General features: G+C 45.5%; 1 protein-coding gene across 1 annotated transcript in view; it reads left to right on the forward strand.

The window, feature by feature from the left end:
• The first annotated feature begins 1,289 nt into the window (after window positions 1-1,289).
• Window positions 1,290-12,626, forward strand: part of LOC144107251 (uncharacterized) — a 36,887-nt gene continuing 25,550 nt past the window's right edge. The window contains exon 1 of the mRNA XM_077640251.1: window positions 1,290-1,522. Within this exon, the coding sequence (XP_077496377.1) occupies window positions 1,384-1,522 (139 nt within the window). The 5' untranslated portion in view covers window positions 1,290-1,383. The remainder of the gene's footprint in view (window positions 1,523-12,626) is intronic.

Below are 12,626 nucleotides of genomic sequence, written 5' to 3' on the forward strand. Positions count from 1 at the left end.
CCAACCCCTCGAAAGCATGTGTTTTGAGCAATTGTTTTTCGGAAAAGAAAATGGCGCAGTATCTGTCTCACATCTTGTCGTCCACCTGAACCGCGCCGTAAGCGAAGGGATAAGAGGGGAGTGAAAGAAGAAAGAAAGAAAATTTGGTTTGGTTTATGGGGGCTTAACATCCCAAAGCGACTCAGGCTATGAGGGACGCCGTAGTGAAGGCCTCAGGAAATTTCGACCACCTGGGGTTCTTTTACGTGCACTGACATCGCACAGCACACGGGCCTCTAGAATTTCGCCTCCATCGAAATTCCACCGCCGCGGCCGGGATCGAACCCGCATCTTTCGGGCCGGCAGCCGAGCGCCATAACCACTCAGCCACAGCGGCGGCTCAAAAGGAAGAAAGTGGAGCCATAGCGGAGGGCTCCGGAAGAATTTCGATGACCTGAAGATCTTTACCATCCACTGACATCGTACAGCACACGGGCGCCTTTTCGTTTCACCTCCATCGAAACGTGGCCGCCGCGGCCGGGTTCGAACCCGGCAACTTCGGATCAGTGCATCCGGATCAGTAGACATACAACACGCGAAATTTTGAGAGATGGGAAGTTGAAACATGTAGGACCACATATGGTTTACAGATGTTAAAAAACCGGTTACCAAGATTTTTAAATACGTTGCATCCGAAGAACATGCAACCCGAGAATATTACTTTCTAGAAACTTCGTCACTACGTTGGAAACTAAACAAAAATCATCAAAACAACAAAATAGTCCAACAACATTCTATCTCAAACCCTCACTTTCATTTGCTATGTCGTCTTTTATATCTCCGGCGATGAGATTTGTTGAAATTGTGTGCCCTCTTGTTACAGTCAGGTGTTGTGGAAATTTCCTTTTTTCAATATAATAAATTTTGCTTGCTGTTTCACACTTTGTTGTATTTGTTCATGACTGCTGACCGCTACGTGTAGTTGTCAGTGTGGGGGCCTGTGGCCTTGTCAATATGCCTTAATGTCAGATTTTTCTGTAGGCCTCCGGCATCATGTGCGTTTGATGCAAATAATGTTATTATTATTAATATTATTATTATTAGTAGTAGTAGCCGAGCTCCTTAACCACTCAGCCACAGCGGCGAGTACCACACCCGAAGGCGCTGATTTGACTTTCCCCACGACCCGCTGCAACGAACTCCGAACGAAGTCAGCATGGCGGTGCTGGGTGCACGTTCATGCCGGCGGTGCATGTGCACGTTCGGAGCCCGCGCGAGGTCATGGTGGCGCTGTGCTCGGCAGCGTTGTCTCGGTGACGAGGAAGACGTCGGCAACCTACTCCAGAGCCCGAGCACAACGACCACGGTCAGTTCTTCGCGCTGCCATTTGACCGGGTCCACGCAATGGCGTCCTTCAGCGAGAAACTTGTCCAGGAGGTGAAGAAGCACGAGCAGCTCTGGGACCAGCGCTGCAAGGTGCACAAGGAGGCCGGCAACCGCGAGGCCGCCTGGATAGACATCGCCGCCACGCTGGCCGTCAGCGGTGAGCCATGGCCGTCTTGCCCATTGCGCTGCTCGCACACACAACCTGCCCTCCTTCCGGTCTCGAACGCGTACGTGTCCGCGGAGGTGCACCGCGACCTGGCAGCAGGCTTCGTCGAAGACGCTCGATCTAGACCGCGTCTTATGGCGTCGATATCACCGTATGATGCGGAATCGGCAGCATGTTTCGCATTGCCTTGAGCCTTGATCTTCTGTGGGCTCTTCTTGCGTGCTGATGGCATAGTTGATTGTGCCGTAGAAGGACGTGTCTTTTGGATGAGCGTTCGTTTCAGCTGTTCGCCTCAATGAGAATGTGGTGCCGAACCGAGTGTCGAACCGATGATTGCGGTCTCATAGCCGGAGTGTCTTTGCAACAAGGTGCCGCGTGGGATTGCATGGCCTCCGCTCCGTTGTTGAAAGGCGTCCTTGATAAGAGTGCCCGAGATCCACGAGCTGCGGCGTCTGGTCGAAACATTCTGCTGCCATGTCAGATCTGTTCCTCAAAAGCTGTAGTCTCTCTCGACGCGGTATTAGTTTTTTGCTGCCGAGTTCAGTACTGTGCAGGAAGCCTTTCCTCTCGCGACTGCACGCCATCGCATCTAATCGGCCGACGGTGGCTGGGGTACCAAAAGAGGCCTATGCCCGGCACATATCCAAATGGGGCTTAGGGAGCCCTAGAAGCTCCTAAATGTCAAGCATCCCCCTCCCTTCAGTTGTGCTGGCAGTTCTCTGTAACAAATTCCTTGAACCCCTCCCGCAAAAAAAAAATGCTGGCTTCATGCCTGGCCTAGGCTACTTAAGAGCAACCGTTGGTTATTTCTTGTATTTGCCTTTGACTTTCTCAAAGCTATACATTCGGTAGCGGTCTCCTAAAAGGCATCGATTTCGCCGTCGGCATCACTATATTTCATGACTGAATACCCGGTCGCGGCGTTGGTGTGCTGAACGCCAGGATGCAGAATAGAACCTCGGTAGCAGCGGCCGCGTTTCAATGGAGGCGAAATGCTGTCCAATCTCAGTGCACGTTAAGAACCCCGGATGGCTGTAATTACTCCGGAGTCAACTACGACGCCTCTCTATTTTGCTTGCTTCACTCCTTTCCATCGTATGAGGTTTTGCGCTTTTCCTTACAAGCTGTTGCTTATTTCGTCTGCCTTTTAACGAGAATTTTAAACCACGTGGCCCAGCTAATTATTAGCTTGGGTCTGAGTGTGCGCCAGCTCTTTTCATTCAGTCGAAGTGGGATTGGGAATTGATGCTGTCGTGGGTAGTACAATGCAATAGCCGCTATCGCTCCTTGGCTTCGCGGCACAACTCGAAGCCTGGGATTTTTTTGTTTTGTTTATTCTCCTGAGGCATTTATTTCGGCATTCTCGGTTACTGACACCTCGACGGCCGTGTTTCGATGAAGCTCTAACATAAAAGAAGCCCGTCAGCTATGCGATGTGAGCGCACAATAAACTAGCACATTAAAGAAGACGCGGGTTCGATCCCGACCGCGGCGGTCGAATTTCGATGCAGGCGAAATTCTAGAGGCCCGTGTACTGTGCGATGCCAGTGCACGTTAAAGAACCCCAGGTGTTCAAAATTTCCTGAGCCCTTCAGTACGGCATATCTCATAGCCTGAGTCGCATTGGGACATTAAGCCCCATAAACGAAACTAATTCAAGAAACTAAGGAGGTCGATTTTGATCAGTAGCCATTAACTATAGGGTGCCTCGATGTAACGTTCAATTAAAGGGGATCTTTCCTCCATCTTTCATCTGATGCCCACTCCAATCCTTCACCTACGGCCTGGTTGCGGTGTCCACCAAGAATTGAGACAGCTGCAGCGCGTCTCCTTTTCTCAAAACCAAGTTTTTTGGTTGTTCTGAAGGGAACATGGGTTGCACGTTCTCGTGCGGCAGATAGGGTCCTACCCAGCTTGAATTTTTTAGCGCGAGGTCGCGAGGTGAAAATGGAAATGTTTTTGAGCAAAGGAAAGAAACCTGCATTTTCGGTGTGGCACCGGCGTGAAGGAAAGGATGAAGGGATGGATGAAATAAATTGTGGGGTTAAAAAAACGAAGAGAGTCTGTAGAGCTCCGGAATGAGTTCAACCACCTGCGGATCTTTATCTTGCAGTGACATCGCGCCGCGCAAGGGCGCCGTTCCGTCTCGACTTCATCGAGACGCTGCCTCCGAGGGCGGGCTCGAACCCGAGTACTCCGGCTCAATAGCCGAGCGTTCTAACCCATGGGTCGCCGTGGCGGGTACCCCATTGTGAATGATGCGCAGACGGAGGGAGTGAAAGAGAAAGATGTGCCGTAATGGAGGGCTCCGGAATAATATCGACCATGAGGGGATCTTGAACGTAGACTGACATCTCACAGCGCGCGGTCACATTTTGCGTCCCTGCCTTCATCGAAACGCAATGAACCAGGGTGAGAGAGATGCGTCAACGTCGTAGTGGAGAGTTCCAGAAAAATTTGCCTGCTGCGGTGGCTTAGTAGTTTGGGCCGCGTTCGTCTTTTTAGCCGCATTTCAGGGTTCGAAATAGACCGCGGTGGCCATATTTCGATGCAAAAAAAAACGCAAAAAGCGCCTGTGTGCTGTGCGTTGTCAGTGCACGTTTAAGATCACCAGGTGGTCGAAATTATCCTGGAGCCCTCCACTACGGCATCTACCTTCTTTTCACTCTCACCATCTTCCCTTCCCTCATGGCGTGGTTTATGTGTCCACCGAAAAGTGAGACAGTTAACGCGCCTTTTCTTCCTTATAACTAATCAATCTGGATAAAGTTCCATCTCCTGCTTGAGTTCCTTTGACGTGCATCGTAGAGCACGCGGGAGCGTCTGTTGCCTTTCGCCTCCATCGAAATGTGGCCGCCGCGACCGAGAATCGAACCGCGTCCCTTTAGTTTGCCGTCCTACTCCTTTTCTTTCTTGGAATCGCTCTCCTCTTTCTTTCCCCTTTACTGTCTTCTCCATGTCCTTTTACTCCCTCTAAGTGCTTCAGGTTTCGATGGATGGTGCCGCGGCTAACAACATTTTTTACTTCACAACACTAGGTAAAGCTGATTTCGTCGTGCGTTGCAGGTTGGCCTTCAAGTGAGCCAGAGGTCAAGTGTGGCTATAGGCATTACCATACGTGGCCCACAGTGGTGTAGCACCAATTTACCTTTTAACTTTCTATTCGCAGGTAGAGGGCGGTAAAACAGTCACGTAACAATCGCGTGATGCCACGCGATCGAAACTGCCATCCTGATCTCAGTCTGGGGGAATGTATAGGCCGCAGCGTTCATTGGATGACCAACCTCTCGCGATCAGCCATTAATTTAACTGCCACCTGGGAGGGTGGCGCCCTGCCTATCCAGTGTATGGAACGCATCCAACGTTGCAGATTCCATGCGGTGTCTACTCTCCCTATACATAACAGCTTTCGCTCTCTAACAAGGTTCAGCAGTAGTTAAACCGCAGCTAATTTTTGCTTTCACTGTTAAGCCTTTAAGAAACAGGCACTAATCATAAAAATTGCTGGTGGTTTGGCTCTGGTTAACCTGGTCGGTCGAAAGAGAAAAGCTCCATCTCCCTGGCTACGTTTGTGGTCGAGCGACTGGTGGTTTGCATAGATAGCCATATTGATACATACGGAATAGGAGGCATTTTTTAATTGCTTAAACTTCTCTTCCTGCAAAACGACATTAAGGGCGCTCACACAAGGCAGTATATATTTACTATAGCTTCGGTGATAATTACAACTGTATTATTGCTCGTTGTATGGGAAGATATGAACGCTAATCCGGTTGCAAACGACGCTCAAAACCGGCAGGTAATTTCAGAAAGCCAAATTGAAAAAGAAATTGGTTTCTTGGGGAAAGGAAATGACGCAATATGCGACAGTCGTCATTTATTTTCCTTAACGCATTATGAACTATCGTACTTCTAAAAGTACAGTTAAATCTTGAAAGATTTCAAAACCAAAGATTGAATGCTGCTTTCAATTGGGTCATGATTTTGTCACCAGGAGGTAGGCCGACGCCTCATAACTATGAAGGCGCGTTGTTCCTGGCCTCAGTATGTCATCTCTCGGAGGAGCATGTTCAATACACTTGTTTCGAGCCAAACCGCAGCGGTAGTCGTTTGCTTATACTTTACTTGTGGCCATGTTTATGTACATAGTATATAGCGGCATGACCTGTCTTTGTATCACAAGTTCTTCTTTTCTTCCCTTAATCAAGCACCATACATCACAGCAGCGTCCCGCATATCCCACCGCACCAGTCATCAGTTTCATGTTTTGCGCCCGCAAGCTCGAACCACTACATTCCTTGCTTCCTTTCTCTATGGAACCGCCACAGACTGTCTTTCCCCTAGAAATAGCTGCTACCACGTGCCCATTTACTTTTTACAGGTTTTAAATGACCACTTTGTTAAATATTTGCTTCTCACTAGATGCTTTTCTTTATATGAAAACTCGCCCCTTATTTAATGACCCATACGGGGAACATTAAGTTAATAAACCGAACTGAACCTTAAGACAACAGGAAATAGTGGATGATTTGAATTTCCCCCATCTTTCGCTTCTTTTGCTGTATGATGAAGTATATGCTGCGGTACTTTTTATAGTACCCTGGGTCTTCCTGTATGCCCAATGGCGCCTATATATTCCATGTCGTAGATCTTATGACTCCTTCGAATAATTTTTGAAAGAAACCATTTTTTGCTGCCCAGCTAACGCTTAGAGCTTGTTTTACTTGTCGCTATCTGATTATGACGTTCTCCTGGTTTTAACCAGTTGTAATAAAGTTTTGATTATAAGAGTTGGTTGTGGGGCAGTGCAAACGGTTACTGTTATGCATTTGACAAATACTTGAAAGACCTCGAGGCCAGTATCAAAGCCATTGAAGGTGTGTTCTCTTATCGTTGACTAAAGTGATTTCAACTGTTAGTGACCGTTTCATCTTTTTGGGAAATTTTTTTGCTAGTCAAGACATTCTAACGCACCGCTGGAAGGGAGTTCAGGCTTCTGGCTTCAAAAACTGGCTTTGGAAGTGCCCACTCGAACCAAAGAAAGGAACTAGAAACTGCGGGAAAAAATTGTCTCTTGTTTCAATTGCATAGGTTACGTGATATTGCTGAAGTTTAAGGACAGTACTGTAGCCACTATGACCAGCAAATATAACAGATTAGAGCCAACATGTTTTGAAAATCTGTGGTCGCCTACAGCGCACAAAAATTTGCACTTTTGGCAGCCAAATGTTTTTTTTTCTGTTTATAATACTGGCGTGGCAGGTGTTGCATATCCGGATCAACCTGTGAACTGCTATTAGGTTGGCACCAAGGCCAAATGTGGTGGTGGGTATTGTCAACAAGAAAGCCCAACTTTGCATATGTGGACGCCTGGACCATATACCAAATATACCATATACCATATACCATATACCCATAGACGATAGTGCTGGCAATTATTGCTTCCGTAAGCAAGGTTACTCATATCTACCTACGCCTCGACATGCAGCAAGCATCCGTTCGCAGGCTCACTCGTCTCTCATGATTCTTTGAGAAAGGAGAAAATTTCGAGCTCAATTTAGAGAATCAACATTGGTGCCAGTACAGCCACAAAAGATACACAAGGGCCTACGAGAAATGTTATATCCCCTTGACAAAAGTCACGTATATTAAAAAAATTACGCTGTGAAGCATAAGTGAGGTGAAGTAGCCACTTGTGCTATAGGGAGGGCCCAGCGCACTATATTAATTACACCTGTGTAACATCGGAACTAACCCGATCGAAAAACACGACAGAAATTTCTGTCGTGCGACAAAGAGACCTGTCGTGTAGTCTGTCGCACGACAGTGACTTGTATCGTAGAACTGTCGCAAGACAGAGGCGCCTGTCGTGGGTTTTGTCTCACGACAGAGGCATCTGTCGTGCGTTCTGTCTCGCGACAGAGGCGCCTGTCGTGGGTTCTGTCGCGCGACAGGTAGCTATCGTGGGCTCTGTCGCACGAGAGAGGTATCTGTCGTGGGTTCTGTCTCGCGGCAGAGGCACCTGTCGTGGGTTTTGTCTCACGACAGAGGCATCTGTCGTGGGTTCTGTCGCGACAGAGGCGCCTGTCGTGGGTTCTGTCGCGCGATCGTTACCTATTGTGGGCTCTTTCGCACGACAGAGGTATCGGTCGTGCCTTCTGCCACGTGACAGAAGTACCTGTCGTGGCTATTACCGCGCGACAAAGCTGTCTGTCGTGACTTCTTTCTTGCGACAGACTCCTTGCACACCTTCTGCCGCGCGAAGAAAGCACCTGTCGTGGGTTCCAGCTTTCTGTGGCGTGACAGACTGTACTGATGCCTGTATTCATGTTGTATGGAATTTAATTGTCGTCGTGACAGACACTGCATGTAGCTACACATTCGTTTTCGCGCGACAGAAGTGTCTGTCACATCATGAAACAAATCCTCGCGGTAATGAATTTGCAGCATGAGCTCCATCTCCTTGGCATTTCCTAGACTATTTTTCATACTTTTTGTTCACTTATTTGGTCATCAGGCCCCTTCAGGAGTTTAAATTTAAACTCCTCCTAGCTCTGCAATGCTCTGTAGGTGATGTATTCGGCAATTATTTAGTGTGAACTATCTGCAAATTTGATTTAGAGGTATACACGTGCACATATATGCACATATGTAACAGTTTGGTCGTACAGAATACCTCTGGGGACAAATGAAATGCAATTATAAAGGCAGCATGATGCAAGCAAACTACTTCGTGTCTGCAAGTTATTATTCATTTCGAGAATGAGCTTGTATACCACTGCATGACAAAACTAAAATAGGCTGATGTTGAAAGCACTCCAGCAGTCAAACAACGGGTTGCAATTCCACGCTGTGCTCGTGCAACTTTTTACTAGAGGTTGAAGCTTATATTGCTCAGTAAAATGTTTCCACAATAAATGGTCATCACAAGAAATAGGGCACTTTATTAATGCATATAAAAATTTTCAAGTTCTATTGTATGAAATACATATAGAATCACAATTAGCACGAACATATGCGAGGTGAGCTGCCAAAAACTTTGAAGCCATTTTTTACCAAAATAATAGGCACATATATGCACATATGTATGTATACATTTGCCGTAATTTAATTCACAAAACAATGAGCAATCAACATAATCTAGATGGCATAGTAAAAGATGTATCAGACAATACAAGCTATGTACTGCAAGCTTCACTAAAACCTAGAAAAGCTGCTCGCATAGAGAGGTCTTGCACTCCCTGGTACATTCAGAGCTGATCGATCCTCTGCAGAAGAGCTCCAACCAATTTTATCACAATAAGGGAGTGCAGCTTCCCTCAAATAGATGTCTCATATGCTGCTGTATAGCACAGAGATACTGTGCAGGCATATTCATAATGACGCACAAACAAAAATATTAAAATATCAACATTTGCAGTCCTCTGTAAGAGAATCAGTTTCAATATCACATAGCACAAGCAATACAGTCATGCCTCGTAACTATGGGCACAAGTTCTCAAGCAAAAGCCAATGAAGTGAGCTGCAGTCCATGAAAACAAATCGTGATGAAAACAAAGAAAATATACTTCAATAAACACAGCCATAAACATCTGCTTCTGGGCATAGTAGTGAGCAGTGAAGTGAAAATTAGAAAAAATCTTGGGAATTCCTGATGTATTATGACCACCATTGTCCCTAAATAATGATGCAGTATGTCTGACGCGCCTATTGATCTATGAGGCATGCGATGGTGTCTCATGGCATGACAGCTTATCTCCTACAAGTGTTCACATACCTATAACCACTCACACGTATGTGTTTAGTGAGCAAACAGCTGCCGACCCCCGCCTTCAACTTTTGCAGTTTGAAGCATGCACTACATAAAAAAGTCCATCACTCAGGCATCCAGCTGCATTTGCTTAATACAAGAAAGGAATTATTTGGGTAGAAAACTCAAGGCAGTTCTTTTCGCTGTCCATATATTAGTGACAAAAATACATGGGCTCCAACGGTACGTGTCGTGCATTAATTGCTTCCTGTCCACTATCTGGACAGCGTGTTTCCATATTAAGTAGGCAATAACAAATTGAAAAATGTGGTTGACCACAAAAAAAATTGCCAGCAATTCACGTTTTGCCCATGACAGGCCTCAACTGTGGTGACATTACTATATTTAAAAGCAAACAAACTATATGGGTAATATTTCTGATCAATGCATACAAGAGCTTCACATTCAATGCTATCCGGAAAGAACACTGGTACTGGAAGAAAAGCAGCTGCTTTGATTTTTTCAAGATATATATATATATATATATATATATATATATATATATATATATATATATATATATATATATATATATATATCACCCATTTTACTCAACTCTGTGAAAGCGTTTTTCTCCTTCAGACATTCAACTAGATATGCTCACCTTCACAAAGCGGACTGACTTCTGTTTTGCTATGTAAACAGAATTTTTCATTTGTTTTGTTTTGAAGCCCCTGTCTCAAAATATTTGACACAGAAACCTATATATTTACAGTGATGGCCAAAGTGGCTCAGTGGTTAAGGGGCTAGGCTGCTGACCCTAAAGTCACAGGTTCGATCCCGGTAGCAGAGGTCATATTTGATGGAGGCGATATACCAGAGGCCCATGTACAGACTGTGCGATGTCAGTGAACGTTAAAAAAACCGAGGTTGAAATTATCCGGAGCCCTTCAATACGACGTCCCTCATAGTCTGAGTCACTTTGTGAAGTGAAACCCCATAAACAAATTATTTGCAGAAGGCAATCAGATCTCAATAGGCTTCTGCAAACCTTCAATCCATTTTATAATTATTTGGTACGTCACAGACATGTTATGCTCCTCCCAGGTTAAGCAAAATGCACTGCGAAGCAACATCTTCAAGAGAGTAAAGGAACATGTTACGGCCTGGAGGTGGCAGCTTGCTGTTATGTATATAAGTGACGTTCCTGAATGCAGGCTCAGAAATTACCAATTTCTGGCCCACCAGAGCAACCTTTTATACATTCACAATGAATGCACAGATGTCAGTTATTACGCAGTAGGCTCCATCAATCATTTTCACACAGTATGAATAAGTTTTTAATGCCCTACTATACTGAGTGCTGTATATATGAAAACCATTGGTTTCGGCACGGGCATAGTGCGTAATGCTTGGCACCACTCCATACTGTCTGAAAAACATTTCTGCAACAACTAATTCTACATGAACGGGTCTCAGAGGGGCTCCTAATACCTGTGCAGTAGTTCTTTGCCTGTCATGCATGTTGATGATTTGGTTCCGTCTTTGAGCCAAAGACGACGAGAGCTCAACAAACCTACTGGAAGTTTTGAGCCATGAGTTCATTATGAAACGTTCTGCAATTTGTAGTGGCACACCCTGTGCAGCTGTCACAAGTTTCAGAAGCTGTCCATTTACATTTTCAAATGGGAATGTGGATGTACCCCACAAAGGGGCCAACATTTCCACACTTTTTGCGAGATGTAAAAGCTGGTGCACATTAAATGTGGCACTGCCCTCTCCATACAGTGAACAAATTCTGTTTACAAAGCAAGACAGAAGCTGGTCTGCTTCCTGAAGGTCAGCATCGCTTACAGAAGTCTGAAGAAGAAGAAACACGCCTTGACAGAGTGGAGAAAAATGGCTGACATATCTTGAAGGGATCAAACCAGATACACATGGTAGAGAGTAGTACAAAAGCCAGAATTGCCATTCTGTGGCTTTCCAGTTCTTCCGTTCTGAGATTGGCCGTGGCAGGCGACAAAATGATATCGGTGGCCTCAATACCTTAATGCGCCTTTCCAGCTCGTGGAAATTCCGGCCAATGTGGAAAGCCTTCCCAGTAGCACCTAGCCACATCTCAGTTATCTGCTGTGTAACACCTTCCAGTACGCAGTGCATGAAGTCTGATGGCAAGCACCACACAAGGTTGAATCCTTGGAGCTGATTTAGTGAAGAAGGCCCTTTTACTCCATGAACTGGCCGGCCTTGCTCGTTGGCATCCCGCATATCTTGTAACAGACTGCTGTGTGTGCGTGGAGCTGCTGGCATTTCTTCAGGAATGTACCGCAGGGTACCTGGGACAAAAATGAAAAAATACCATCATTCAGCACTTTGAAAACACAGTAGATGGAAAAAATAATATATGAGAAAAACCTGCAGTTCACTCCTAACAAGGACCGCATATGCTAGCTAGCGTAAGCCTTGTTCTGTGTTGCACAAGATCATATATAGCTCAACTATTCAAAAAGAGCACCTATGGCAATGAACCAGTGGTGTAGAGATATAGGGGGTGGGGAGATTTATGGTCAGTTTGGTTGCTGTCAGTCTGCAGTGCCATATGCTTTGTTGGGGCAGCTCAGAATTGTCCGATCGGACAATTCCAAAAAAAAAGTTATAAGGAAGTTAGTAAAAGAAAGTTATTGATTAAAATAAAATTTCCTGTATCCAAGGCACTTCAAAATAGCTTAACTATGCTGCCCCCTATTCTTAACACTCAAGACAAGCTTACTGCATCAAAATGCACTTCAAAAACAACGGCTAATGCTTCAATCTAGACATATATTTAACACAAAAGCATGAGGCAGCTTGTGCTTTTTTAAAACAATGTCGAGAAAGTATGAATAATTTCCAAGTTTGTTTGAAATGGTGCACGTAGCTGCGACACAAAGCTGCGTTCACAGGAAATGATGATGAAGTGTGGAGACTGCGCTGCTGTTTTAGGTGCGATATATGCTGCCTGCTCTGTGCCTCACCAGATAGTAGTCACTGTGCCACGGTTGAAAATTTACCCAGCTTCTGGGAGCTAAATCTGGCTTGCCATGGGGCTTTCTGAGTATTTTTTTCACAACCTGATCATCTCAATCTGTTTTCGCAACTTAAAGTTCACTTACGTTCAACAACTGTTCCTTCCTCGAAGCACCAGGAGCAACCAAAGTACCCATTAAACTGTTTCATGTTGAGCAATCCAGCTCTTGCTGGGGAGTCCACAGAGCAACATGTCAAAAACACCTTAGACAGCACTGTTTCTCCAGCATGCCTCCACGCTATCAATCCGACGTTGTTGAAGATTTCCACAAATGTCTT

Source organism: Amblyomma americanum, chromosome 1 (assembly GCF_052857255.1).
Source record: "Amblyomma americanum isolate KBUSLIRL-KWMA chromosome 1, ASM5285725v1, whole genome shotgun sequence".
Taxonomy (NCBI): Eukaryota; Metazoa; Arthropoda; class Arachnida; order Ixodida; family Ixodidae; genus Amblyomma; species Amblyomma americanum.